Genomic DNA, 24,461 nt, shown 5'->3' on the forward strand with positions numbered 1-24,461 from the left:
CTGTATCTCCTAATTATTACAACTGGCAGCCTGTGGGTACCTGGCCTGTTGTTCTCAGTTATAACAGGAAAATGACATAAGTGAGATTTGAATACATGGCTGTGGGGTTCCCGACCGGTCTTGTGGTGAGAACCTTTACTGACTGAGCCCTTCTGGGGAGCCCTGTTTCATTTTTAACTTTTGAAGTCTCATATTATAAAAGTGTCATGTTCTAGAAAACTGTTAAGGAACATTTTTTTTTCTTACTTCTAAAGACAAACACCAGCATGATTAGTGCAACAAGGAGCGTTAGTCCACTTGATGATTAATCTATTTTTTAAGCTGCTTCAGTCTTATTATTATTCTTTTTTTTATTTCAGTAAGGGATAGATAAAATAGCAGGCTAAACAAGTGACCAATAGCAGGCTAAATATACATTTTCATACTCAAAGATTGATGCAGTAGAGCTGGATGAAAAGCTTGGCTGTCACCTTGTCGGAGAGAGGGTTCGTTCTGTGTGAAAGGCCCCAACGCCACTGTGGTATTGTGTTCACTTGAGAGGAATTGGGTTTCCCCGGCAACGGTACGATGCCTACCCAGAAGGCTCGGGACAGAAAAAGACTGGGGCAGAGAGGGAGAGAAAGAGAGCGAGAGAGAGCCTAGAAAAAATAACCTTTTCACTGGGTTCCCTCTTTACATTGAGCCTTTTGAAAAGGGGGAGTAGGATGCCCGGAGAACGTTGAGACCATGAGTCTGCACTTTGACCAGGTGAGTCTGAGCCTTTGTGTCTTTACCATCCCGCCATCTCTTAAACCGCACACAGAGAGAGAGCACAGGAGGGAGGGATGGGGAGAGGAGCGCTGCTCTCTCTCCAGGCGACAGGTGGTTTTTTTACAGTTCATTTTGTTCTTCAGGCTTGTTTTGCGTGTTCCCTGCTTGGAAGGTTGCCCTGCGAGTTGAGCAAGTTTTCCCTTAGTCACCACTTACGTGCTTGAGTGCACAATATTGCCGTAGGATTTAAGCAACGAATTGAAAATTGTTGAAAATTATAATAAAAACTAATTTAAATAAAAATAGGAATATGAAAAAATAGAGAGGTTCTGATGAATGTTTTTTTAATGCAGACAGGAAAGTGAGTCATACTTGTGTGGATCAATAAATATTGTTTATTTATAAAAAGATGGCCGTTTGGGTATTTTTTTCAGTGAAGCCCTCGCTGTCCGGGCAGGAATTGGACGATGCGTGCCCCGTTGCGCCCCAGAAGGTAAGGGGTCCATCGCAGTGGGGGTAGGGGTAGGGGTAGCCTGCTCTGTGTCTGAGCAGATCTGAAGAACACAGGGCACACAGACTCTTTCATTCCCCAGAGAGCGCATCTGCATATGAAACATCAGCCTGCCTTATTCTTTGAGCTTTTGCTTTGAGGGGTGGTTATGAATAAAACTCTCACCTGAGATACTGAATCGAGTTTAACAAAGACGGTTTCTGCTGTTTCCTTTGTGCACGTATTTATACGTGTGCGCGCTTTGAGGATACCGTCCTTAGGCTGTAAACCTTCCACTGGGCCAAATGTGAAAAGAGCCGGCAGAAAAAAAAGAAAAAAAAGCCTATTACGGTCTGTCTACACGCCGCGCGCTAATGTTGAGTATAATGAGGCCAGATGTCTGTGTTGATGGAGTGATGGAAGGACCATGGCAGCCACGCTCCTTGGCTGTGGTTTTGCATCATGTGCCGTCCGACATGCAGAATTAAGCGCCTCATGCGCGCTCAGAGCACGTAAACCGCAGACCTCGGAGTGTCCTTCCCTGCCGTGGTCTCCCCCTGCTGCAGCCGCTTGTTTTGAGACACGCCCGCGGCACCGGCTCTCGTTCCAGCGAACCAGGGGTCGCACCGCTGCCTTCCAGGGGCGCGTCTGTCTCTTCACTCCAGCAAACCGAACGCAGGGCGGTTTCTGTTCGGAGCTGCCGTCGCCGCGATCGTTTTCACGGTGCCTAGCGCTAACGGCCTTTACCCTCAAAAACGGCGGTAACACGAGGTGGTCCGTTCAGGGGTGCGGGAAACGACAGGAAAAGGAACGTGGTGGCGGCGGCGGTGCGTGTTTGCCTTGGCCCGGGCCGTCTTCTGGAACTTTCCCGTCACTCCGACTGCTGGCTCTGGGATTGGGCCCGGACCCCGGCCTCTCCGCTCCAATAAAACGCAACGGGACCGAAGCGAATGAAAACGCACGCGCCGCGGGCCGCCCCTCTCTGCCGAATTTTTCTTTGACACGTCGTGCTTTCCTTGAACCCTAGATATGGAACAGTTTAGTCTGTTCTTTTCAGTTTTTTTTTAGACTCTCTAAGACTTCTGTTTTCAGGCCAAACTATTCGCTGAGGATCGACGCCGTGGCCTCATATCCACCAGTGAAACGCACAGACTGTGATACCAGCAGCTGTCGCCAACCTGAGATCTCCGATGTGTCAGAGCATCATGGGATTGGACAGAAACAGGCCCACACACAGAGACCCTGATCTTTGCTCATTCACCCTGGGTTCATGGGCACACGTAGTACAGCTAGTCATTTCCTAAAAAAGGCTGTCTGCTCAGTCACTGGGGTATTTCAGCTTTCCAACTTACATTACATAAAAAACACCATGGTTTGGTCATCGCACTTCAGAGTACCTGGGCACCGGGGCAACATGCTGATAGGGACTGGCCTAATGCCAACAGGCTCATTGTTGTATTGTGTTCCAACCTCAGATGTGCTCTTGATTAATTAGATCTAATTTATCTCCTGTAGAATGAGATGAGGTTTCAAATAAACTCCCGTAGTTTATCCTAGAATTCATTCATTCATAAATTACAGTGCCAAGAAAAAGTATTTGCTCCTTCCTGATTTCCTCTATTATTGCGTATTTGTCACACGGAATGGTTTCAGATCTTTAGATAAGGCAACCTGAGTAAACACATAAAATATTTTTAAACAGTAATTGCCCCCTTAAATTTAATAACAGGCTACACCATCTTAAACAGCAGCAATTGCAACCAAACACTTCCTACAATTTTATATCAGTCTTCCCCTTCACTGTGGAGGAATTTTAACCCAATCTTCTTTGCAGAACTGCTTTAATTCAGACAAATTGGTAGGTTTTCGAGCATGAACTGCTCATTTCAGGTCCTGCCACTGCATCTCTATTGGGTTCAAGTCAGGACTTTGACTAGGTCACTCCAAAACGTTTTTTCTTTTGAGACATCCAGATGTGGACTTGCTTTTGTATTTGGGATCATTGTCTTGCTGCATAAACCGATTACTCTTCAGCTTCAGCTCACAGACAGATGACTGGACATTCTCCCAAAAGATTTTCTGGTACAGAGCAGAATTCATGGTTCCTTCAATTATGGCAGTTTGCCCAGGTTTTGCGGCAGCAAGGCATCCCCACACCCTCGCACTACCACCATGTTTGACTGCTGGTATGACGTTCTAACAGTGAAATGTTGTATTTGCTTAACGCCAAACATAATGAGACCTGTGTCGTCCAGAAAGTTGCTCTTTTGACTTATCTGTCCATGGAAAATTTGTGCTGGATGATCCCCAAGCCTTTTTGCAAATCTGAGACAAACATTGATGTTTCTCTTGCTTAGCAGTGGTTTCCACCTTGCTACTCTCCCATGAATCCCTTATTGTGGAGTCATGAATACTGACTTTACCTGAGGCTAGAGAGGCCTGCAGTTCTTTGGATGTTCTTCTGGGATCTTTTGTGACTTCCTGGATGAGTTGTCGCTGCACGAGTCCCAGAGCTTCAGAAATGACTTTGTAACCCTTTCCAGACTGATATATTTTTTAAAAAATTCTCATCTTTTCTAGAATTTCCTTTGATCATTGTTAGATACAATATGAGTGAGGTTCAGATTCAACAAGGCTGGCTGAAATCTAGCCTGGCTGTGTTCAATCAGCTGAATATAATTATCAATTAAATTAATTAATTAATTGAGTAACTAAGGGAGAGATTACTTTTTCACATGGATGATTTGGGTGTTCGATAACCTTTTTCATTAAATAAATGAAACAATTTCATAAATGTGTTTTGTGTTTACTCAGTTTCTCTTTGTCTAATATTACATTTTGTTTAAAGACCTGAAAACATGCAAATATACAATAATAGAGGAAATCAGCAAATACTTTTTCACAGCACTATATAAGGAGAGGTTATACCTATTTCATTATTATTTTTTTGTTGTTCAGGCAGTTTTTTAGCTTTGGATTGGTGATGGCAGTGTTATCTCTCTCTGTCTCCCTCTCTCTCTCTCTCCCTCTATCCTTCTCTCTCTCTCCCTCTCTGTCTCCCTCTCTCCTCCCTCTCTCTCTCTCTCTCCCCCTCTCCCTCCCGCTCTCTCACTCTTCAGCGGCTGCCTGGTACTGTGCCTGTCCGTCTCCCTGCTCATGCTGCTGCTGCAGGTCATGTGGGTCCCTCCAGAGACGGCGCGGGACGCGCCCCCAGGGAGGGGCCCCAGTGACCGGGGTGAGACCCACGCTGCTGCCCCCTGCATGCTGTCACACACTCACTCTCCCACAATGCTGCTGTCACACACTCACTCTCCCACAATGCTGCTGTCTCACACGGACACACTGCCCCCTGCATGCTCTCACACACTCACTCTCCCACAATGCTGCTGTCTCACACGGACACACTGCCCCCTGCATGCTCTTACACACTCACTCTCCCACAATGCTGCTGTCTCACACGGACACACTGCCCCCTGCATGCTGTCACACACTCACTCTCCCACAATGCTGCTGTCTCACACGGACACACTGCCCCCTGCATGCTGTCACACACTCACTCTCCCACAATGCTGCTGTCTCACACGGACACACTGCCCCCTGCATGCTCTCACACACTCACTCTCCCACAATGCTGCTGTCTCACACGGACACACTGCCCCCTGCTCACGCACCAGGCCTGGCTCTAACCGGATTGTGCGACTTGATTAGTCACATGCTGTATTGAAAGTTCTGAGGGCTCCATGGTACTGTTTTTAAAGTTTAGTGGTCTATAAAGAGTTAAAGTATGTCTAACACTTGTATGACAGCAGTCTGACCGACGGATATACACACACACAACTCACACACTGCTGCCCGCTCTCAGCCATGCACACTGTTTACTGCCAAAATACACGTAAGCATACACCATTTCCACAATACTCACACAAACACTCTTGCACACACACACTGCTGCCTGTTCTTACGTACACACACACACTCACACACACCTACAATGCCACCTGTTCACAGACATATATGCAATATGTAGACATTGCATTTGCAGCTGAAATAACATAAATGACATCAGTGTACACATTACTTCATCAAGCATAATTTTATATTGGATTAAAATACAGCAGTAATTGTGAATTCAATTGAGGCAACATCTGTTGACTGTTTCTCTTTCTCCAAATCCATGGCGGATACCTTGTCAAACACAGTAAAACTCCCCTAGATTGTTATTAAAGAAGGCCTTTGAGCTTGCCTGGTGAAACACAAGCACGCAATTAGCCGGACACTGGCGAGCAGCGCATTAGAAGAGTGAGGCGAAGCCTTCCTGATTCCGGAGACTTCCGAGCCCCGCAGTGTTCGGTTGCTTCCCTCCAAGGGGAAGTATGGTTAGCCATACACAGGGAACGGCTGGGTCAGACCGACACTCCCAGTGGGACATGCTGTAATCCTCGCTGTGGGGGATTTGATTGTAATTACTACCCCAGCCATGAATCCCACTGACTCTGAAATCAGGCCTGGCGTCTGCCGTTCCGCTATTTACATGTCAGCAGAGCCCCCCCGCCCCATCCCAGCCCACCCCGCCCCGCCCCACGCCCCATTTGCAGCCTTTCCGCCAGCCAATCATGACGTTTTAGCTTTTGCTATTGAAGGACCATTTTGGCAATACATTTTGATGCAGTAACAAATAACAATTACAGCTAGCAGAAAGGCTCAGGCTAGTAAGAGGATGTTTAAGCGCGCAGCCAAAGAAAGGCTAAACACCACCGTATCCTTTTGATCGCAAAATTAGCCTCATTGCATCATTGAGCCTCAACGCACATCTCTCCCAGGGTGCCTTGCAGGGGAAATGGATTAAAACTGCCTTAGACACCCAAGCCCTGTCAGTGTAGGGCATGCTGGGCCCCCCAGGGCAACTTTTGTGGGGTTGTGGATTGGGGGGGCTGGGAGGGGGGGGGGGGGCAAGTTACCTTAGATGACCAACTGACACGCTCCCCTTTATCCAAGCCCCTGCCTCCGCACTGTGGGGCACAGACTCTCCCGTCCCTCTCTTACTGACCCCGGTTTGACATTGAGCTGTTTTTGCATCGGGCCTGTTTTTCGGTTTCCCCTCTCTCTCCTTGCTGGCGGTCCCCTCGCAGGGCCTGGGTAGAGCGCGGGGCTGCCATGACGGCTCCAGCTGGGTAAACAGAGGGCGGGATGAGATCACCGCGGGGCTTGCTGCGTGTGTCACTGGGCCGAGCGCTCAGGGATGATCCCTGCTGGAGATGCACTGAGCGCGCTCGGGCCCGCCCCTTCCCGGCTCCCTCGCGGGCGGCCAGCAAAGCTCACGAACGCAAATTCCTGTTTAACAGCGTGGTGCTCCATGCAAGCCTGGCTCCCTTCCCCAGGGGAGCTGTTGGATGAAAAAGGTAGAAAGAGATATATTGAATTCTCTCAAGCTGTAAAGTTAAGGAGGGACCATTAACATACACACCCCCAAGGCCACCTACTCGTATCCTTATAGGATTAGATGATGGTGTCATAATTTATGAGGCGGGTGACCTTAAAGGACGTTCCAGCCTGGGGTTTTACAATGCATAGCCAATGCAGGCTGTGTGGCCCTCAAGCACCTTATTTGGGTAATAATGCTGCAGTGGGGGGCCTCCAGTGGCGTAGCCTATAGAGCACTTTCCACATGCTCATTGCGAGCCGCGACGTCGGCGGCTCGAGTCCGTTCTGCATACTTTGACCGTGAGACGATTCCTGGGAAGCAGCGAAACTTTTCCATTGAAGAAGGATCGTTCATTCAGATGAAATGCTATCTGCAAATTGAAGGAAGCAGTCCATTTAATTCATTAATTTTAATGAACGTAAATATGAAAATTCAAGCTGACTGTGTGTGTACTGCTGGCGTGAGCTAGTTGTTATGAAAAGGCAGCGTGTGCGTGAGTTTGGAGAAGCTTGTGACGTGAGTGCAGGGATGCTGCCATCTTGTAGAGCTCTGGGGAAAAGTGGTCTCACAAATAGCGCTCATGCCAGTGTCTGTTTTGGCATGTGAGACCTCATTTGTATGAAGAAATATAAATGGGAAACATTCAAATGAACCCCACTTTTGCAATATCATTTGGTCCCTTGGACCATTTTGGTACATGTGAAAACATTGTAATAATCAAAATGTATCCAATACAGTTTTATTTAATTTAACTGAATAATTTAAATATATGTGTGTGTGTGTGTGTGTGTGTGTTCATGTGGTTTCTATTGTACAGTTGACAGCCTGGAGAGTGTAATCTGTCTCATTATTTTTGTGACAAAAATATAGAAATTTTATTTCAGCTGCATACACAGACTGTCAGAGTGAGTTAAATCACGCAGAGAGTTTTTCTTTCTCTCGCTGAGCGCTAATTAATGTGGCCAGGTTCCAGCATTGCTTTGTAAAAAAGGAAATGAGATCATGAAAAGGTGTCGTGTATTTAGAGAAGCTGGTGTCATGTTAATAAGCCAATGCTTATTTGTGGGTTAAACAACAGAATAGCAGCGTCTGGATCTAGAATCAAGAGGCATGGAGTGTCAAGTTTACAGCTGTTTGTAGGCGGTTTAAAAGTATATAAACATTGCCAGTGTTAATTACTTGAGTGAATCACTGTGGATTTTCTGCTGTGTCTTATCACTGTCAAAGGGATGTTACATGTGTTGGCCTGTCACCTACCTGTGTGGGCTTGATAACTACTTACCAGTGCTAGTCTGTCTTTTCTGTGCTGGTCTGTCTCTCACCTGTGCTGGCCTGTGTGGTGGAAATGACCTTAATTTCCCCTGGTCGGTGAGAAGAGTCCAACAGACTTACACACAATATTAAGTTATTAAGTTAAGATACCTTTATTTGGCCGAATAGGAGAATCCACACAGCGCCACAACACGTCAGTATGAAAGCTCTCAGAACAGGTGAAAACTTCATTTTATACAGTTAAAAGTAGATGAAATGCGGGTTCTGGAATTTTCCCAAAACCTGTCTCAAACTGCACGTAGTGCAGTTTTGCATTTTGTTTCTGATTGGTTAAAAACATTGGGTTTCTGAGAAACGGATTTGTTTAGACATTCTGACTTCTGGGCTATGTCACAGTGACTAAAAACAATGGAGAAATACAGAGACAGTTTTCTGGGGAAAATAGGAACACGCGCGGGAGGGGCTATGCAGTCCCAATAAATCTCAGTTAGACAGAAAAGCAATTTAAAATGATTTCTTAAGGTTATATAAAAGCGAGTAAATATATGTAAACAGTAATTTCTCAGTTGTCCCTTACACCTGTCTTTCACCTTTGCTGCTCAATCTCTTGCCTGTGCTGGTCTATCTCTTGCCTGTGCTGGCCTGTCTCTCACCTGTGCTGGCCTGCTCTCACCTGTGCTGGCCTGTCTCTCACCTGTACTGGCCTGTCTCTCACATGTGCTGGCATGTCTCTCCTTTGCTGGCCTAACTCTTGCCTGTGCTGGCCTGTTACTCACCTGTACCTGTACCCACAGAGGGCCCTCGGCACAGTGTGCGCAGGCTGGCCCTGCGTCTGGACTCCCTCAGCTCCCAGATGCAGCGACTGGCCAGAGAGAGAGAAGAGCCTCCATCTGCACAGCCTGACATTGTGCACATCCTGCAAACGTGATTATACATGAGCATACACATTTACCTGCAAATACATTATTTACAGTTTGGATTAGCATTTTTACTATTGTGCAAGTTACTGTTAGTCCAGGTGCTATTATACTATCCAATCTATGAAGAGCATCTTAGTGTATATTGCAAGATGAGATTAAAGTAGATAGTGGATTTTATACTTGCTAAAAGTGGAAATGAATCTCCTGTAGACAACGCTGCTCAAAGAGCAGAATAAAAGATAATTCGCTCTGGCAGTGTGATTGTCATATTGTCATAAGTTTCCTGTGAAACCTTGGTCACGTGATCAGCATATTTATATACTGTGTGTATGTGTTTCAGCTTCAGGCAGGAGCACAGAAACCTACAGCAGACCATGGAGAAGGAGTTACTACACATGTCCCAGAAACTGGACCAGCTCCTCCAGAGGACCCCTGCAGCCCTGCCCCATGAACATGCCTCACACGGAGGTATGAACACCGCACCTGAGCACGAGGCACTCAAAATGGCCGACATCCAGGTCTGAGCTATTTCTCTGCACTAGACTAGGCTCTTTCAGAAGGAGGCTGGGGGAAAGGACAGCCTTTGAGATATTTCAGCGCGAGTGAGATGACAAGCGATGAGCCCCCGGATAGCAGAGATGAGAGCGAGGCGGGAGGGGTGAGTGAAGGTGGTCGACGCTTTACGGCCGAACGGTCTCCCGCCCACAGACAGGTTTGTGGGGGGCTGGGGGCGTTGACGAGGCGACAGGTGGCGGGGGAAAGCGAGGAGGAGCGGGGGCTTAATGAGGCTTCAGAAGGAGGCGGCGTACGAGCAGCCGCCAGCCAGCTTTATAGCCGGGACTTCTACCGTCTCCTTGACGACCCTCGCAGGGGTTAGGGTCAGATGGCTTTAGGGTCCCGCAGGGGGAGCGCGTGGAATGTTTACATCTCTGAAATAAGGTGATTCATGCAGGTGCCCCCCCCCCCCGCCCACAGCCCCACATTACCTCAGACCCATAAAATCCTGCCGGAGTACCCAGGAGTCCCCCCGTCCCTCACCATCTCCGCCCGCCTTGCTTCTGTTTCTACAGATGCCGCCGCTGTTTAACGGCACATTTTCAGGTTTTCACACCTTGTCTTTAATGAGGTGTGTGTGTGTGTGTGTGTGCATGAGTGCGTGCCTGTGTTTGTGTGTGTGTGCGCGCGCGCGTGTGTGTGTGTGTGTGCGTGCGTGTGTGTGCGTGCATGCATGCGCGCATGTGTTTGACTGTGTGTGTCCAAGTGTGTCCAAGTGTGTGTGTGTGCGCGTGTGCGTGTGTGTATGTGTGTGTGTGTGTGTGTGTGCGTCTTTCTCTTGTTTCAAGCTGTTATTGTACCTTGAACACTGGGCAAGTGTGTTTGGGTTCGCGAGCCAGATGCAGAAAGGTTCAGGTGCAGCACAGGCAGTGTGTGTTCAGAGAAGAGGGGTGGAGGAAATTATGGGGGTTATTCCAGGTGCTCTGTGCTCACCCATTGCAACAAGACAAGAAGAATGAATGGGTATTGGACAGAGCCACCTCTGAGTCACCACAGAGCCCGGGCTGGCTGGGCACTGATGTTCAGCTCTCAGTGCAGCCGATTTACTGCTGTATACTCGCACAGAATAAATGCACAGTGCTGAGAAATCAGCATTTCTTTGATGATATCTCCACTGTCCTCCCTAAAGGTCTCCCTCGGGCGTGTGAAGTACCAGACAATCCTGAGTTCGCTCTGTGTGCGGGGAAAGTTGAGGTAAGCTAGAGCTACTGGTGCAATGTAGGAACAGAAACTTTTACCAGGTCCACAGTCACGTGTGTGTTTGTGTCTGAACACGTCTGTGTGTTTGTGTCTGAGCATGTACGTGTGTTTGTGACTGAGCATGTACGTGTGTTTGTGACTGAGGATGTGCGTGTGTGTTTGTGTCTGAGCATGTACATGTGTGTCCACTGCCTCTTCTGTTCACAGTAAAATGTCCAGTGTTAATTCAACTCTAACAGATAATATTTGGTCCCACAAACACTGTTGGAGTTGAATTAACACTGAACATTTTACTGTGTATGCAGTTTCTGAGGGCCAGCTGGAGGTCTGACGCCTGCTATGCCTTCTATGGTGTGGACGGCTCCACCTGCTCCATCCTGGCCTACCTGAGCGAGAGAGAGGATTTCTGCCCGCCTCTTCCTGGCAGGAACCGGACCACTCTGCCCTGGCATCAACAGCCCAGCGGGCACAAAGAGGAGGTGAGCTCCGCCAAAAGCACACAACAACCCTACCAAACACAGAGATTCTGAGGCATTTTCAAGCTTTTTACACAAAACAAAACGGTTCCTATCTTTCGATTGATTTTTGATGGTGGGATATTATAGTATCAGGTGCACGTTTCCGTAATAGTTTTGTCTCCTCATCACTGTGTGCTTGAGTCATAATTGAGGTTGAAGAGTTCAGACAAATTAACCAATTACGAAACTACCAACACGCACAGCAATTCAAGATGGCTTTTTTTTTTTTTACTTTTAAGATCGCTTTATGGAGTCTATGATCTGAGGCCTCAATGAAAACTCACAAAGCCCAGAAAAAACAAAGATTGTAACAACTCAAGATGTGAGTTGATAAGTAGCCTTCACACATAATTATTTGAATGTTTGAATGCTTGCTTAAAGAGCAAATAAAAGTTGTTAAATAAGGTTAATAACCTTTTTTATCTGACTGCAATGACTTTCGATGTGATATTTTAATTGTTGTTTGTTTGTCCATGATTCAGAGGTATTTGATTCATTCACCTCTGCATTATCAGCAGTTAATCATTAAACCAATTAATTTCCATTAAACAATAAATAAAAGACCAAAACTACAGCAGTCTACTAGGGCATCAACGGTAATCTACAGTGTGTGGTTTTGCGAACTTTCGTAACCAGAAATAGTTGTCATTATGGCTGTGATCTTGCTTTGCAGAGCTCGGGGAAAGAATAGAAATAAAATGAGCTATTTTTTAAATGCATTTACCAGACAGTTGGCTGCCATGCTGACGTTTTGGCTGGACCCACTTGTACATATGCAGTCATCTTGGAGGGGTGAACCTACGGAGGGTCCAGGGTTTACGAAATCCTGTCTAATGGACGTCGAGCTATTCGTTATTCTGTATTTAGTTTATTTTGAGTCACACAGAATGTTCTAATTGTTAGACAAATGGCCCCGCAGGACATTCCAAGGACATCCGCGTCACATTCGTTAAGCGGCTGTTTATTTTTATGTACTTATTTTGCGCAGGCAGTGATTCAGACGGACTTCAGGCCTCTGTACGAGTCGATGGGAGGTGGCCAGGGCCCTGCTGCGAGGTTCATGCGGTCCAGGATAGAGGGACTGGCCGCCAGGTGGAGAGAGGCTGGGGAGAGCATGAGGCTGAGAATCCCTCACGGGGCCGCACGTCGGCTGAGGGTGGGGTTTCCCGCACATTCCGCTCCATTGGGGCCCAATGAAAAGGACCCGGTAGCTCAGCACCTGTTTTAAGTGTGGCTTTACCATATAAGATTCCCCTTTCATTCCATTTCCTCAGGTGCTGCTGTACCCGGGAATTCTGGCGGGGGGCACTGGCCAGCGTTTCGAGGAGACGCTGGAACGGGGGGGTCCTCTGGGGGAGCTGGTGCAGTGGGCGGACGTGAGCGCTGCCATCTTCGTCCTGGGGCACAACCTAACCTTCGCCGCCTCCCAGACCCGGCTGCTCAGGTAGCGTGTCTCCATAGCGACGCGCTGACCGCTCACTGTTCCCGAGCCTCCTTTAACGTCGCTGCCTTGTTGTGCAGTCTGATAGGGGCTGCACCAGGCAGAGGGAGCTGTCCCATTCTGAGGCCCTTGCCCTTTGACCTCATCTACACTGACTACCACGGCCTGGCTCATCTTCAGGGAGCTATGGGCCTTTCCTTCCAGCACTACCAGTGAGTACACAGCGCTGGATAGCCTTCTGAAGGGTTCTGACTCTCTTTAACTCTTCATACCTTGGCTGTACACAAATATTAAAGTCGGCATGACTTGGACGATTTCTGTGCTTGAGTTTATGACTAACTGCTGAATAGAACAATACAACTAAGATCACTAACGATAGGTCTCTTTTTTGGAAACAATGAAATGGCTATAAGTAGGAAGACTATCTGTCGTTGAACACTAATTATGATGTCTTGTGCTGTGTGCTCCTTCCTGTCCTACCAAAGGTGCCGCTTCCGAATTCTGGACTCCTTTGGCACGGAACCGGCCTTCAACATCAGAGAATACGCACGTCGCCGTGGCTACAGCACAGCATGGGGCAGCTGGGGTCTGCAGCCGCTGCAGTACATGACCATGTTCCGTGAGTATGGGCGTGCACATGCGTGTCGCACGCACACACAAACACACAGGTACGTGTTTGTGTCTGGGCGTGCGCGCGGAGGGTAGTCCTTTACGGCACTGCTCTGTTTCAGACCCTCGTACCCCTCCACTCCCGTTCCAGCCATTTCGCTTGCCGTTCTGTCAGAGAATCGGGACGGCTCAGTCTGTGAATTAGAACCAAAATGGCGGCGCAGCTAGCCTCTAAAAAGGGACCGTCCCAAAGTTTCCATTGCCGAGACCGCCTAGCGCCACACGGTCCCTGGCGTTGGGCCCGAGTGTCGGAGTGGCCGCGGCGACGTGCGGTTTTCGGCGGGACGACGGTCCGCCCAGCCGCAGCCCCGCGGGCGTGAACCGAAGCTGTGCGGAAACCAGGGAAATTTATTACGGGGGGGGGTTACGTAAACGCCAGCGAGCCAGGGCTCGGCGGAGAGAGGAGGACAGGCTGGACGGCTCCCCGGCCCCAGTGTCAGGCGGGAGGGCTCTGTTTGTTTGCGCTGCTCCATAAAGAGAGATTGATGCCGGCCTGGGGCTGTGGCGGCCCGGGGGGCGGGGTCAGACGGAGCCGGGTGCGAATGACACGGCTTTGAAGAGAGGGCCCGTTGGGTGTCAGCCACTGGCCGCCCTCTTCCTCCTCCTCCTCCTCCTCCCTTTTCCTCCCTCTTTCTCGCTGTACCCTATCACTCGCCTCTCTCCTCATCTTTAGGTGTTGGCTGGTACTGGTGTTAAAGGGAGGATTGTGGATAAATGGTTCCGTTAATCATTTAACAAAAACGTGCTCTTGCTTATTAAATAGGAGGGAAAAAATGGATTTTGGCAGGAGCTTCTCAGATGCTCAAATTCAACAGCAGCTCTGTCTTTCTCTCTTCCTTTCCCACACACATCACACCCCCCCCCCCTGCGTTCCTTACATAAATACCTATCTCTCACACCTCTCTGTCACTGCAGTGTTTGGAGTAATTTAGTTGATGGGGGAAGAGGGTAAGTTTGGGGGGTGGGTGGGGGGGTTAGGCATAATCCAAACAGAGTGTGAAAATCCCGAAGACATGGAGGCTCTTTATTTCCATTATTAGGTGATTTATTTCGCCCTTTCTGCCTCCCTCTGCCCGGTTGATAAGTTCTGTGTGTTATGCTGAGCGGTCAGGACTTTTCCTCCTCGTTGCAAATTGCGTCTGACGCGTCTACCCTCTCTCAGATAACCCTTTCGCCGTTCCCCTCCCCTCTGCGCCTTGCTTCAGTCACTTTAAAGTGACGGGAGGTTCTGCCGAACGGCGTTTCCTCTGAACCGCGCGTTCTGAGCGTGCGGTCCCTCTGGTCCTACTTCACGGTCGGTTGACCACGAAATGACCCCGTACCCAGATGCCAAACCTACGCACGTTTAGCCTAATTAATCTCAGTACATGACATCATCGTTTGATATTTTGAGCTGTATGTGCAGACTATAAAATAAGGAATATGCTGAATATGCTAAAATGTGCTTTATATGTTTTAGGTGCATACGCTATTACAGTACCTAGTGCAGTATATAGTGGAGACCAAATGTCTGAGGACACTTTAAAGTGATTTCATTATTTATCAAGGACTAGTACAATTATGATACTCGGTGTATACTTCTTATTCAAGAATATGTCAGTTTTTATTAATGTAAGTCAAAACATTTGTGTAGGTATTTATTGAAGGTCAAAAATTGTTAGTACTTAGTGTGTCTGCCTTTCGCCTTGATTACCACTTTCACTCTGGTTGGCACTGATTCCACCAGCTTATGCAACACTTCATCTTCCATTTCATCCCGGCACTTTCTCAATACTTCTCATAAATGATCCGTTGATGTTACTTCATGTTTGGCCTTTTCCCTGCTCAAACGCTCCCACAGATGTTTTATTGGGTTCAGGTCCAGTGACTGTGGTGGGAATGCGACCCTAATAAGCTCCCCTTGTTCTCAGTAATGTATTCTTCAATAAGGAGTGTAACTGGAGTATCATAATTGTATTATTCTATGATAAATACTGAAAACACCAGGACTTGGTAGTGTCCTCACACTTTTGGTCCCCTCTAAACATGAGGATATGTGTGAATATGCTGGCATGTTGCTGTTGATTGCTGTGCTGGTATATAGCTGATTCATAAACTCAGGAGAAGTTACATAAATGATGATAATTCCTGGTTTTGTTGGTCTCATTCAGCACACACTCCTGATAACTCCTTCATGGGGTTTGTGAGCGAGGTGGTGGGGAGTGGATGGGAGGTGAGCACGAAGGAACACAGGAAGGAAAACATGGCCGTGGTCTACGGGAAACAGGAGTACATGTGGCAGGTAATGAGGCCAGCTTGCAGGCCACATCAAGAGAAATTGGTCAGCTGCCCTTGTCTCGTCACTCATCTTTGCCCTTTCTGAATGCTATTTGTCTGTATCCATGTATAATTCAATTCAATTTTATTTGTTTAGTTTTTTACAGAAAACTGTCGCAAAGACCATTTACAGAGTAGCAAGGCAAGAGACAGAGCAAAAAGAGCATACACCAAGCCTGAACCCCCAAATAGCAAGTACATAAGGTAGCAAGTACACAAGTACCTGTCCAATCTGTCTCCTTCCCCCTCTGTTCCTGAACTAACTATCTTTAGGATTCATCAGTTCAGACGTCTGTTTCAGAAATGCATTTAGAGGCTCACGAATCCTCTCCGCGTTAGTTGTGAAACCGTCTGATCCGTTGCCTTGGAAGGAGAGACTGGGACGCGAGTCCGTGCGTGGGGTTTTTCCAGCATGTTTCAGCTCATCTGTTTATGTTGAGTGTCTCCTTGGCGCGATCCTACGCCTCTTGTAAATCAAAATGAAACGGCGTTTGCTCAGGCCGAGGCCAGTGAAGTCCCAGCCCTGGAAGCTGGCCGCGGAGCATCCACATCCCCTCTTTTCTGTCTTTCTGGGAAGTGCTTCTGATGAAGTTGGCAGGGATTTCATTTACGCAGTCTGTGACAGAGAACCTCAGTGCATCGCTCCCTGGGTGAATAACAGTAAACAATGACAAAAATTTTGAAGAGCGCGACTGCCTGCAATGTAGATGTTCTGCGCCAGCGCCTGCTTATTATTTATCGCCATTGATATTTCACCGCTAATAAACGCTAACCGACTATTTACTATGCGTGCGGTGTTCCGAGTCCTTTATTCACCTCCATGACAGTTCCCTCTCTCTCTCTGTCCATCTCTTCGCAGGGGAAGAAGGGATACCTGGAGGTTATCGGCAGAGAGCTGGAGCTCCACGCCACCGTGTTCCAGCCCCCGGGCCGCCCCTCTGCGCTGCCCGACTTCATCAGCAACCACGGCCTGCTGCCCCAGGACCGGCTCCAGCGGCTGCTGCTCAGAGCCAAGGCAAGGCGCTCTCGCCGCCGCGGGTCTGTGTGGAGATGAAAGTGAGAGCTGTGGAATAGCCGGATAAGCCACAGCCGCCCGTAGAGCCCACCAAACATCCACGTGTGGGGCCCTCCCGCGGAACAGCAGCGCTTTTTCAGGTCTTCATTCCAAGGATTAGGTTTTGTTTACACAAGTCTGGGTTCGGCTATACCACAGTGTGGTTGGGGTTTTCTGTGTACGGTAGTCTGGGTTCAGATACGCTGCAATGTGGCTGCGGTTTTTTGTACACTAGTTTAGATTTGGCTATACAGCAATGTGCATGTGCTTATTTGTACACTAGTTTAGAATCAGCTATCCTACAATGTGGCTGTGATTATTTGTGGCTTGGGATTATGTGTAGTAGTTTGGACTGTAGCTTGGCCTACATTGCGTGGTTGTGGTTAGTGGTCACAGTGTGGCCTGGGCCAGGAGAGGAGCTTCTCGTTTCAGTTTCTGAAGTGATGTCCAACGTTGCCGAAGGTAACTGAAGTAGGCAGGTTACTGAGCTGAAGCTGGCAGGTTTATTGCGTAAAGTTGGAAGAGTGAGGCATCATGAATAGTGGAGCTATTTTTTACTGTTAATATCACACTTATTTGGACCAATCGTAGTGCTTCGCAACATAGAGTAAGGTGATTTGATTGAAAGTTGCAGTACGCGTCAGTAATTGACCGCACACGATGCTGAAGCTCCACTCATCACGGGGCTTATGAAGTCACAGTCTCATCATTATTATTGGTGAATTTGCCATCTGTTCACTGTGGCACTGCCTCTCAAAGACGTCTGCAGTTTGCTCTGTTGTGACTCTACTCAGTTATGAAAATTACACATTACGACATAGCTCAGGAGGTAAGACCGATTGTCTGGTAGTCGGAGGGTTGCCGGTTCAAACAACGCCCTGGGAGTGTCGAAGTGTCCTTGAGCAAGACACCTAACCCCTAACTGCTCTGGCGAATGAGAGGCATCAATTGTAAAGCGCTTTGGATAAAAGCGCTATATAAATGCAGTCCATTTACCATTTACACAATTATGAAAATTGATCTTTCATTTCTCCAAAGGCATATTTTAATGACTGATGCTTCCGCAGCTCAGTTTGATTGTGTAGATCTCCTTAGAAACCAACTGCATATGCATAGCAGCACATGCAGACTTTCACAAGCAGCCATTTTAAGGTGTGCCGCTGAGCATGCTGGGAGACACCGCAGAGCTGAACACAGGGGGGGCTGTGTACATTCTCACGAGCAGACGGCGGGGGAAACCTCATTCATTACCGCTCATTTCCTAAACGCCAGCAGATCTTGACATGTTTCAAATGAAATTATTGTCGAGCCTCAGTTTAATGCAAATTACGTGTAATTTTGTTGCCACCGAAATAACAAGATTGAACCGCGGCAGTAGCAGTCAATAAAGATGTATTATACTTGTCAGAAGGGCTCGTGAAACGCTGTAGGCCGGCAGTAGCATAAACACTGGGGCGCAAACCGTTTCCTTTTCCTGTTTCCTTTGTGTTTGTGCTCGCCGCTTCACGGGTACCTGTGAAACGAACGTACAGGTTTGTTTCGAAATTTTGAATGCAATTATGTCGCTTCGTATTAGCGGCTAAAACGTACGGGGGGGAGTGAGGCGGTTGATCGGTCGGTCGGCTGACGCCGTTGGAACGGATCCAGTCAGGTGTACCAGCTCGCGTTCAGTGAAAAAGCGAAAAAAAAGCCTTCAGGACGGCTCCAAGCCGAACGTGTTGCGGGCGCGGCGCGCTCAAACATAGATGTCGGCGACTCAGCACCGGTTATGGATGGCGTAAATGCGGCATAAACGCTGCGTATGAATAATGGCCCCTCCACATGCTACGGACCATCGCGTCGCCACGTTCTGAGTCAGTAGTGCCAGGGAATGTGACGCTGAGTTAATTTCGCAGCTGTTTGTCGGCCTCGGATTTCCATACGAGGGACCCGCGCCGCTGGAGGCCGTTGCCCTGGGCTGCGTGTTCCTCCAGCCGCGCTTTCAGCCCCCGCACTCGGCCGAAAACAGCAACTTCTACCAGGGGAAGCCCACCAGCAGGCAGGTACGCGGCCTTCACCGCCCGCCCCGAGCCGCCGGCGGTAGCCATTTTGTTTGCCTGTTTGTTCTTCAGCGCTTGTAGAAATGACTGTACCGGCATTGCCTCAGTGCTGTGAGTATGTGTATCCTGCTGTATGAAGTGCGAGAGTGCTATACAAGGCTGGGCCAGTCAATGGAGCCATTTGTCTTCCAGGTCCACTCCCAGCACCCGTATGCTGAAGACTTCATCGGTAAACCCTACGTGTGGACTGTGGACATGGATAACAGCACTGAGGTTCGAGAGGCGGTTAGAGCCATTATGAGAACGGAAGTAAGTGAAATGTGCTGAACTGGGCAACGAACTTGAAGGTCTGACCATACTTATTAATGAATATCACAGTCAATATACACAACTAACACACAAAAAAGTGTAATCGTTCTACATTGTAGGAGGCTTGGTACAAGGATTCTCTGTACTTATTGTGCCGTTGTGTGTTTGTTTTGACATGTATTTTATGTCTCTTGGGATATCCAGGTTCAATAAAAGTTAAGTAAATATAAATAAAATTAACATACAGTGAGCTCCATAATGTTTGGGACAAAGACATTTTTTCTTGATTTGGCTCTGTACTCCATAATTTTCGATTTGTAATTCATATTTGGTTAAAGTGCAGATTCTGAGCTTTTATTTACAGGGTATTTTAATACAGTTTGGTTTCACCATGTAGAAATAGCAGAACTTTTCACACATAGACCCAAATGGCTTCTCAGGTTTGTGATTAGTCAGGTGTGTTCAGTTGCTTTCATAGTGCAGATATAAATGAGCTCTTAGTATCTAGTCTTGATCGTAGGCTTTCGATTGCCATTGGAGTCCGTTGGTGGTGCTGTCAGCATATGAACCAGAGTTGCCTTTTTTCATATATCTCAGGATACTGAAAGATATGAAAAAAAACTGTCAGCGACATAGGCCATACATATACTGTAAGAATTCTTCATTTCACATTCATAGTGCCTGTGTTTCAGGTGAAGCCCTTCATCCCCCGTGAGTTCACCTGTGAGGGGATGCTGGAGAGAGTCTATGCCTACATCACTCACCAGGTCATGCTCACATTCTTGTCTTTTTTTAAAAATGGTATGAAGGGATACAGCGCTGGTCTAATGTTTAGCACCCCACTAACGCCATTGATTTCTGTCCTCAAGGCTTTGCTGTGTTCTGTTGCTCCTGTACCTGACTGCTAGTGCTAAGAGATTCATTAGAGCAGTGTTTCTCAACCCTGGTCCTGGGGACCCACTGCCCTGCATGTTTCAGATGTTTCCCTGCTCCAACACACCTGATTCAAACGAATGGGTCGTTATCAGACTTCTGCAGAGCTTGATGAGGACCCATTCATTTGAATCAGGTGTGTTGGAGCAGGGAAACATCTGAAACATGCAGGGCAGTGGGTCCCCAGGACCAGGGTTGAGAAACACTGCATTAGAGTTTATGAGCTTCTCCAGCTGTTAATGGAGTAGGACCTTGTAGGACTGTGGTGCTCAGGGGGGGGTATCTGTTTGGATCTGATCCCCCCCTCGCCTGATCCCGCTCTGTCTCTCTCTCCCCAGGAGTTCTGCGGCGCCTCGCTCCCCGCCTGGCCCCCGGAGGGCGCTCTGTCGGCCCGGCTGGGCGCGCTGGGGCAGTCGTGCGTGGCGGTTTGCCGCCGGGCCTCTCTGGTGTGCGAGCCGGCCCTGTTTCACCACCTCAACCAGCCTGCAGCCTTCAAGAGGTGAGAGGGAATAAACGCGGAGCTCACCGCTGCGTTCAGGTACAGGGGGAGCGATGCTCCACTAATGGGCGAGGTGAGGGGCAGGCCTTAGTGTGGAGGCACACAGTCAGAGAGCAGCGCCGTGTCCTCCACTGGTGTTCACATTCTGCAGCCTCCTGTAATCAGAGCTGGAAAATCCGGGTTCAGAAAGTGAAAGTTCCCCCCAGTATTTTGTTCCGGTCACCTGGATTTGCTAATTAGCACAATTCGTCAGCCATGAGGTAGTGCTAATTAGTGAAATCCGCTGCCTGTGTTCATGCGTGTAAGAAACACACGATAGGAATTTCCCCCTGGACTTTCCACCTCTGTTTGTAAGGGCCACACACTTCACCTTATATTATTTAAACAATGCTATCTTACCTCAGTAAGCACACATTTGTCAGATATAACAACTTCCCATCTATATTATTGTCTCTTAGGCATGCTTCAGCTACCATATCCTAAACCCTATTCAGTTATACATTAAGGTTGAATTCTGCTGAAAGCAGTTAACAGAGTCATGCAGAATGCACTCCTGAGTACCTGTTGATGTGGGATTTTGGGTGAACGTGTCTCGCAGCACAAACGTTCTGAGAGAAACGTTGTTGTTGCGCCCCCCTCAGGCTAGGTCTGGTGTGCGCCAGCACCGAGCGGGAAGTGGACCACCTGTTCCCCTCCTACAACCCCTGGGGGCGCCGCTGCTCCCTGCAGGAGGACCAGCGGCTGTTCAGCTGCGCCGGCGCCCACCCCTCCTACAGCCGCCTGTGCCCGTGCAGGGCCTACCAGCCCGGCCAGGTGGCGCTGTGTCCCCTCTGCCTGTAGGGGGCGCGATGGAGCATCGCGCCAGAAATTTTGATCACTGAAAGATCGTCTGAAAGAACATTCAAGAATGACAAACTACGGCTGGTCGTGTCCTAACCTACGCGCCTTGTTAAGAGACTCAAACCCCCCCGCTATGACCGGTGGAAAATTCCAGTTCGGTTTAGCTCACCGTATCGCCCTCACCAGGAGCCGCGCTCAGACCGCGAGCTGCCGCAGGGGCCCCGCCGCTTCCTGCGCCCCGCCTGTCCATTGTGCCGGGCTCGCCGGAGCGTGAAATTGCTTCGCCGAGAGTGGTTCCTGAATCGCCGCCGCTCGGTTGCCGCGCGAGCCCTCGCCGAGAATCCGGCGAGAGCGAAACATAAAGGAGCCCATTACCGGCAGTGAATCACGGGGCCCCCGTCTCCTAACCTTTCCGAGGGAGGGAGTAACGGTTTGATTAAAACAGATACGGTCGCGATCTGGCCGAACTCTCGGGGGGGGGCGGGGCTTTGGAAGCGCGCGTCGCCCCGGGGGAGACGAGCGGCGGCTGAACTGTGCAAACAAACGGGCGAAACAAATGAAGTGAGGGGTCAGGGAAGCGAGCGCGCGCGGGCGAGAAGAGGGGAGCGAGAGAGCGAGAGAGACGTTAATTAATAACGCGGGAAGGCCGTCGCCAGGGCCTTTCTTCGGAGCCGAGAGGTGGCGGGTGACGCGACGCAGCTGCTCCCCGGCGCTGCTCCGCGCGGATCCTCGTGAGGAGGAGGAGAGCCCTTACCCCCGCTGAGCTCCTCTCAGCCCCCCCGCCCCCCTGGCTGAAGGGACCTGTCGCACTGCCTCAACCCTCCAGTGGTCTGTCGCTCAGCCCAGTTAGACCCTGGCCCGCTGAGGCCGGACAGAGGGAAGAACTCATGGCACCACTCTGATGGGGGCTGTCCAGACCACTGTTCTGAGTGGAGCTGACAGATCCAAAGCTTCAGAAAGTCAGTGTTAAGTTGGAGTTGTGCTTGAATTGAAATTCAAGTTAGTGTCCATTAAATTAAAAAAATTTTCTGCCTCCTTGGATGTACTCAAATAGCGCAAGTGACGCAAATAATTAGCATAATTAAACCATGGTCATGGAGCATCAGTGAGCCAGTTGAACAGTGTCAGATGACTACTTCGCTGAGAATATACGGGCACTGCATTCTCTGTTCCCCATCACCGCCACCTGGCCCCACCCATCATCTGAGCCACATCACTTATCATATCTTCTGCATAAACTGGCTGACATGCTGGTCACCAGTCGGCACCCTGAGCCGACCAGAGGAGGATGGGTTTCCCCCTTGAGCCTGGTTCCTTCCAAGGTTTCTCCCCATCTGCCACAGGGAGTTTTTCCTTGCCACTGTTGCCTTAGGCTTGCTCCTGTGGGGGTTTAGGCTAGGGCTGTCTGTAAAGCGTATTGTGACAACTGTTGTAAAATACGCTATATAAATAAAATTTGATTGATTGATTGATTGCTCTGTACTGCTGGGAAGTTTAGTGGGAAGTGCTTCGCGTGGTGACCTGTCGGGCTGAACTCCAGAGGCCCGTGCTCTTTGTGTAACTCTAACTAAATGTAGGCTGGAACCGAAGGTGGTGTGAGCTTCACACGCGGAGGGAGCCCAACGCGTCCCACTATCCAGCGCGGGAGCCAACAGGGCCGTGCGCCGTGACCAGATCTCCCACAGCTGCCCCTGTCCAAATCCCCCAAACATGCTCATGAATTTCAGCTTCAGATACTGAAAGATCTAAGGGCCTACTTAAAATGCCTTCTTTCTGCTGAAATCACCAAAGTGCCGTAACAAAGATATCGCACTTGGGGAACCCTAACGTTCGGTTACAAAGGAGCGGTAGGATAATAAATCCGGCTCGGCAACATCTGGCGCGGTAACCCTTGATTCCGCGGCTCAGTAACGCCCTCCGCCACACGCCGCGAGAGGCCCTTCGGCGCACGGGCCGAATCCCCGGCGGTAATGGATCTGCTGGGAACCGCGCCGCCAAAACACCAACGAGAAAAACGGGCAGCGAAGGCGGAGCTCGAGTTCCTTTTATATCTGCTGTTGTTATTTTTTTTGTTTTCCCCCGACTTGTAAAACTCAAAAAATGCGCATGTTAACAGTCTGGCCTGGCCCCGAACGGCAGGGCCCGGGGCCTCGACGGCGCGGGCTCCAATTATGACGACTGTTTGAAAGCCACAAAATGTCAAACGGCATACCGTCCTGCAGGGGAGAGCTCTGTGCGCCTCAGCACATCTGGGCTGGCTCGAGCTGTTATTACACGGTGATTAAAGGTTGCGAGCGACCAGGAGAAATTGCGGGTAATGAATAAAGGAAACACAAACTGTCCAGTTTACCCAGACGGCTTGGAATGTTCATGGTCCAGTAAGACCCTGCTGTTTATCTAAGCGCTTTTTAATACGTGCCTTTTTTCCCCTCTGAGAGAGGGGTGTGGACGTTTGGGGGGCGAGTGGAGGCGGGGCCTGGGGCAGGAGGGCATTGTAGAGAATGATTTGCCTAACCTAACCCCCAATACCTTCGCACGCAGCGCGCCGAGATTCGGCCCTGGCGGGCTCCCGGTTTCCTGTTCCGAGGCAAGTGAATGATGTCCCCGGCGTCCTTTCCCGTTCTGCTGTGCACGTCCTGGGCTCGAAGCTCGCAGGAGTCCTTCGAGTCACAGGAGAGCCGGCACTCTGTTTTGTGGCACTGAATGCTTGGAATGAGGGAGAACATAAACACCATGCTCGGGGAAACGGGAATAAACACACGCGGGCATTCATACGTAAAGAAGTCAGACAAATATTTGAAAGTAACCACCGCTGTGTATTCAGAGTGGCCGTAATGTGAAAGTAGTGGGGAGCGGTTTGTCGTCAGTGCTCGGCCTTTCGCACACTTGCGCGCGAGACGTGTGGCAGAGTACGACCCGTCCCCTCCTGTTTTTAAATCACTTCAGCGAAACGAGGCTGCCGTCATGGGGCGGGGTCCCCCTGTGGCCCTGGGCATTTTGCTCTGGTGTTTAGATTCATATTTTCAGTCAGATGAAGTGCTTATTTTGGACATCTAACCTAAAACATTTCCCGCCTGTGGCTCCCATTCAAACTGTTCCATTTGAGTGTGTGTGTGTGTGTGTGTGTGTGTGTGTGGTGGGGGACTTCTCTGCTTGTTCTTGCTCTTTCTCTTGTTCTTTATGGTTCCTTATTGTCCTGCACCAATCAACATTTACCAATAGAGGGCAGTGTGG

The 24,461-nt window shown here is 49.2% G+C and overlaps 1 protein-coding gene across 1 annotated transcript; it reads left to right on the forward strand.

Annotated features, from left to right (window-relative positions):
- The first annotated feature begins 477 nt into the window (after nucleotides 1–477).
- On the forward strand, nucleotides 478–22,391 carry LOC135248073 (alpha-1,6-mannosylglycoprotein 6-beta-N-acetylglucosaminyltransferase B-like). Its single transcript, XM_064322283.1, has 18 exons — nucleotides 478–747; nucleotides 1,185–1,243; nucleotides 4,360–4,475; nucleotides 8,729–8,858; nucleotides 9,195–9,322; nucleotides 10,539–10,603; nucleotides 10,915–11,088; nucleotides 12,116–12,283; nucleotides 12,402–12,571; nucleotides 12,649–12,780; nucleotides 13,054–13,187; nucleotides 15,388–15,518; nucleotides 16,413–16,568; nucleotides 18,503–18,649; nucleotides 18,839–18,955; nucleotides 19,648–19,722; nucleotides 20,227–20,387; nucleotides 21,029–22,391. Exons 2-18 carry the CDS (start codon nucleotides 1,218–1,220, stop codon nucleotides 21,225–21,227), a joined length of 2,229 nt encoding a protein of 742 aa, XP_064178353.1. The 5' UTR covers nucleotides 478–747; nucleotides 1,185–1,217; the 3' UTR covers nucleotides 21,228–22,391.
- Nucleotides 22,392–24,461: the final 2,070 nt, after the last annotated feature.

This window comes from Anguilla rostrata, chromosome 2, assembly GCF_018555375.3.
Source record: "Anguilla rostrata isolate EN2019 chromosome 2, ASM1855537v3, whole genome shotgun sequence".
NCBI classification, from domain to species: Eukaryota; Metazoa; Chordata; class Actinopteri; order Anguilliformes; family Anguillidae; genus Anguilla; species Anguilla rostrata.

Coding starts and splice junctions, on each gene's coding strand:
- LOC135248073 (XM_064322283.1), top strand. CDS start 1,218: ATGCGTGCCCCGTTGCGCCCCAGAAG. Junction 8,859..9,194: donor ATTGTGCACATCCTGCAAAC/GTGATTATACAT, acceptor TATGTGTTTCAG/CTTCAGGCAGGAGCACAGAA. Junction 11,089..12,115: donor CCAGCGGGCACAAAGAGGAG/GTGAGCTCCGCC, acceptor TATTTTGCGCAG/GCAGTGATTCAGACGGACTT.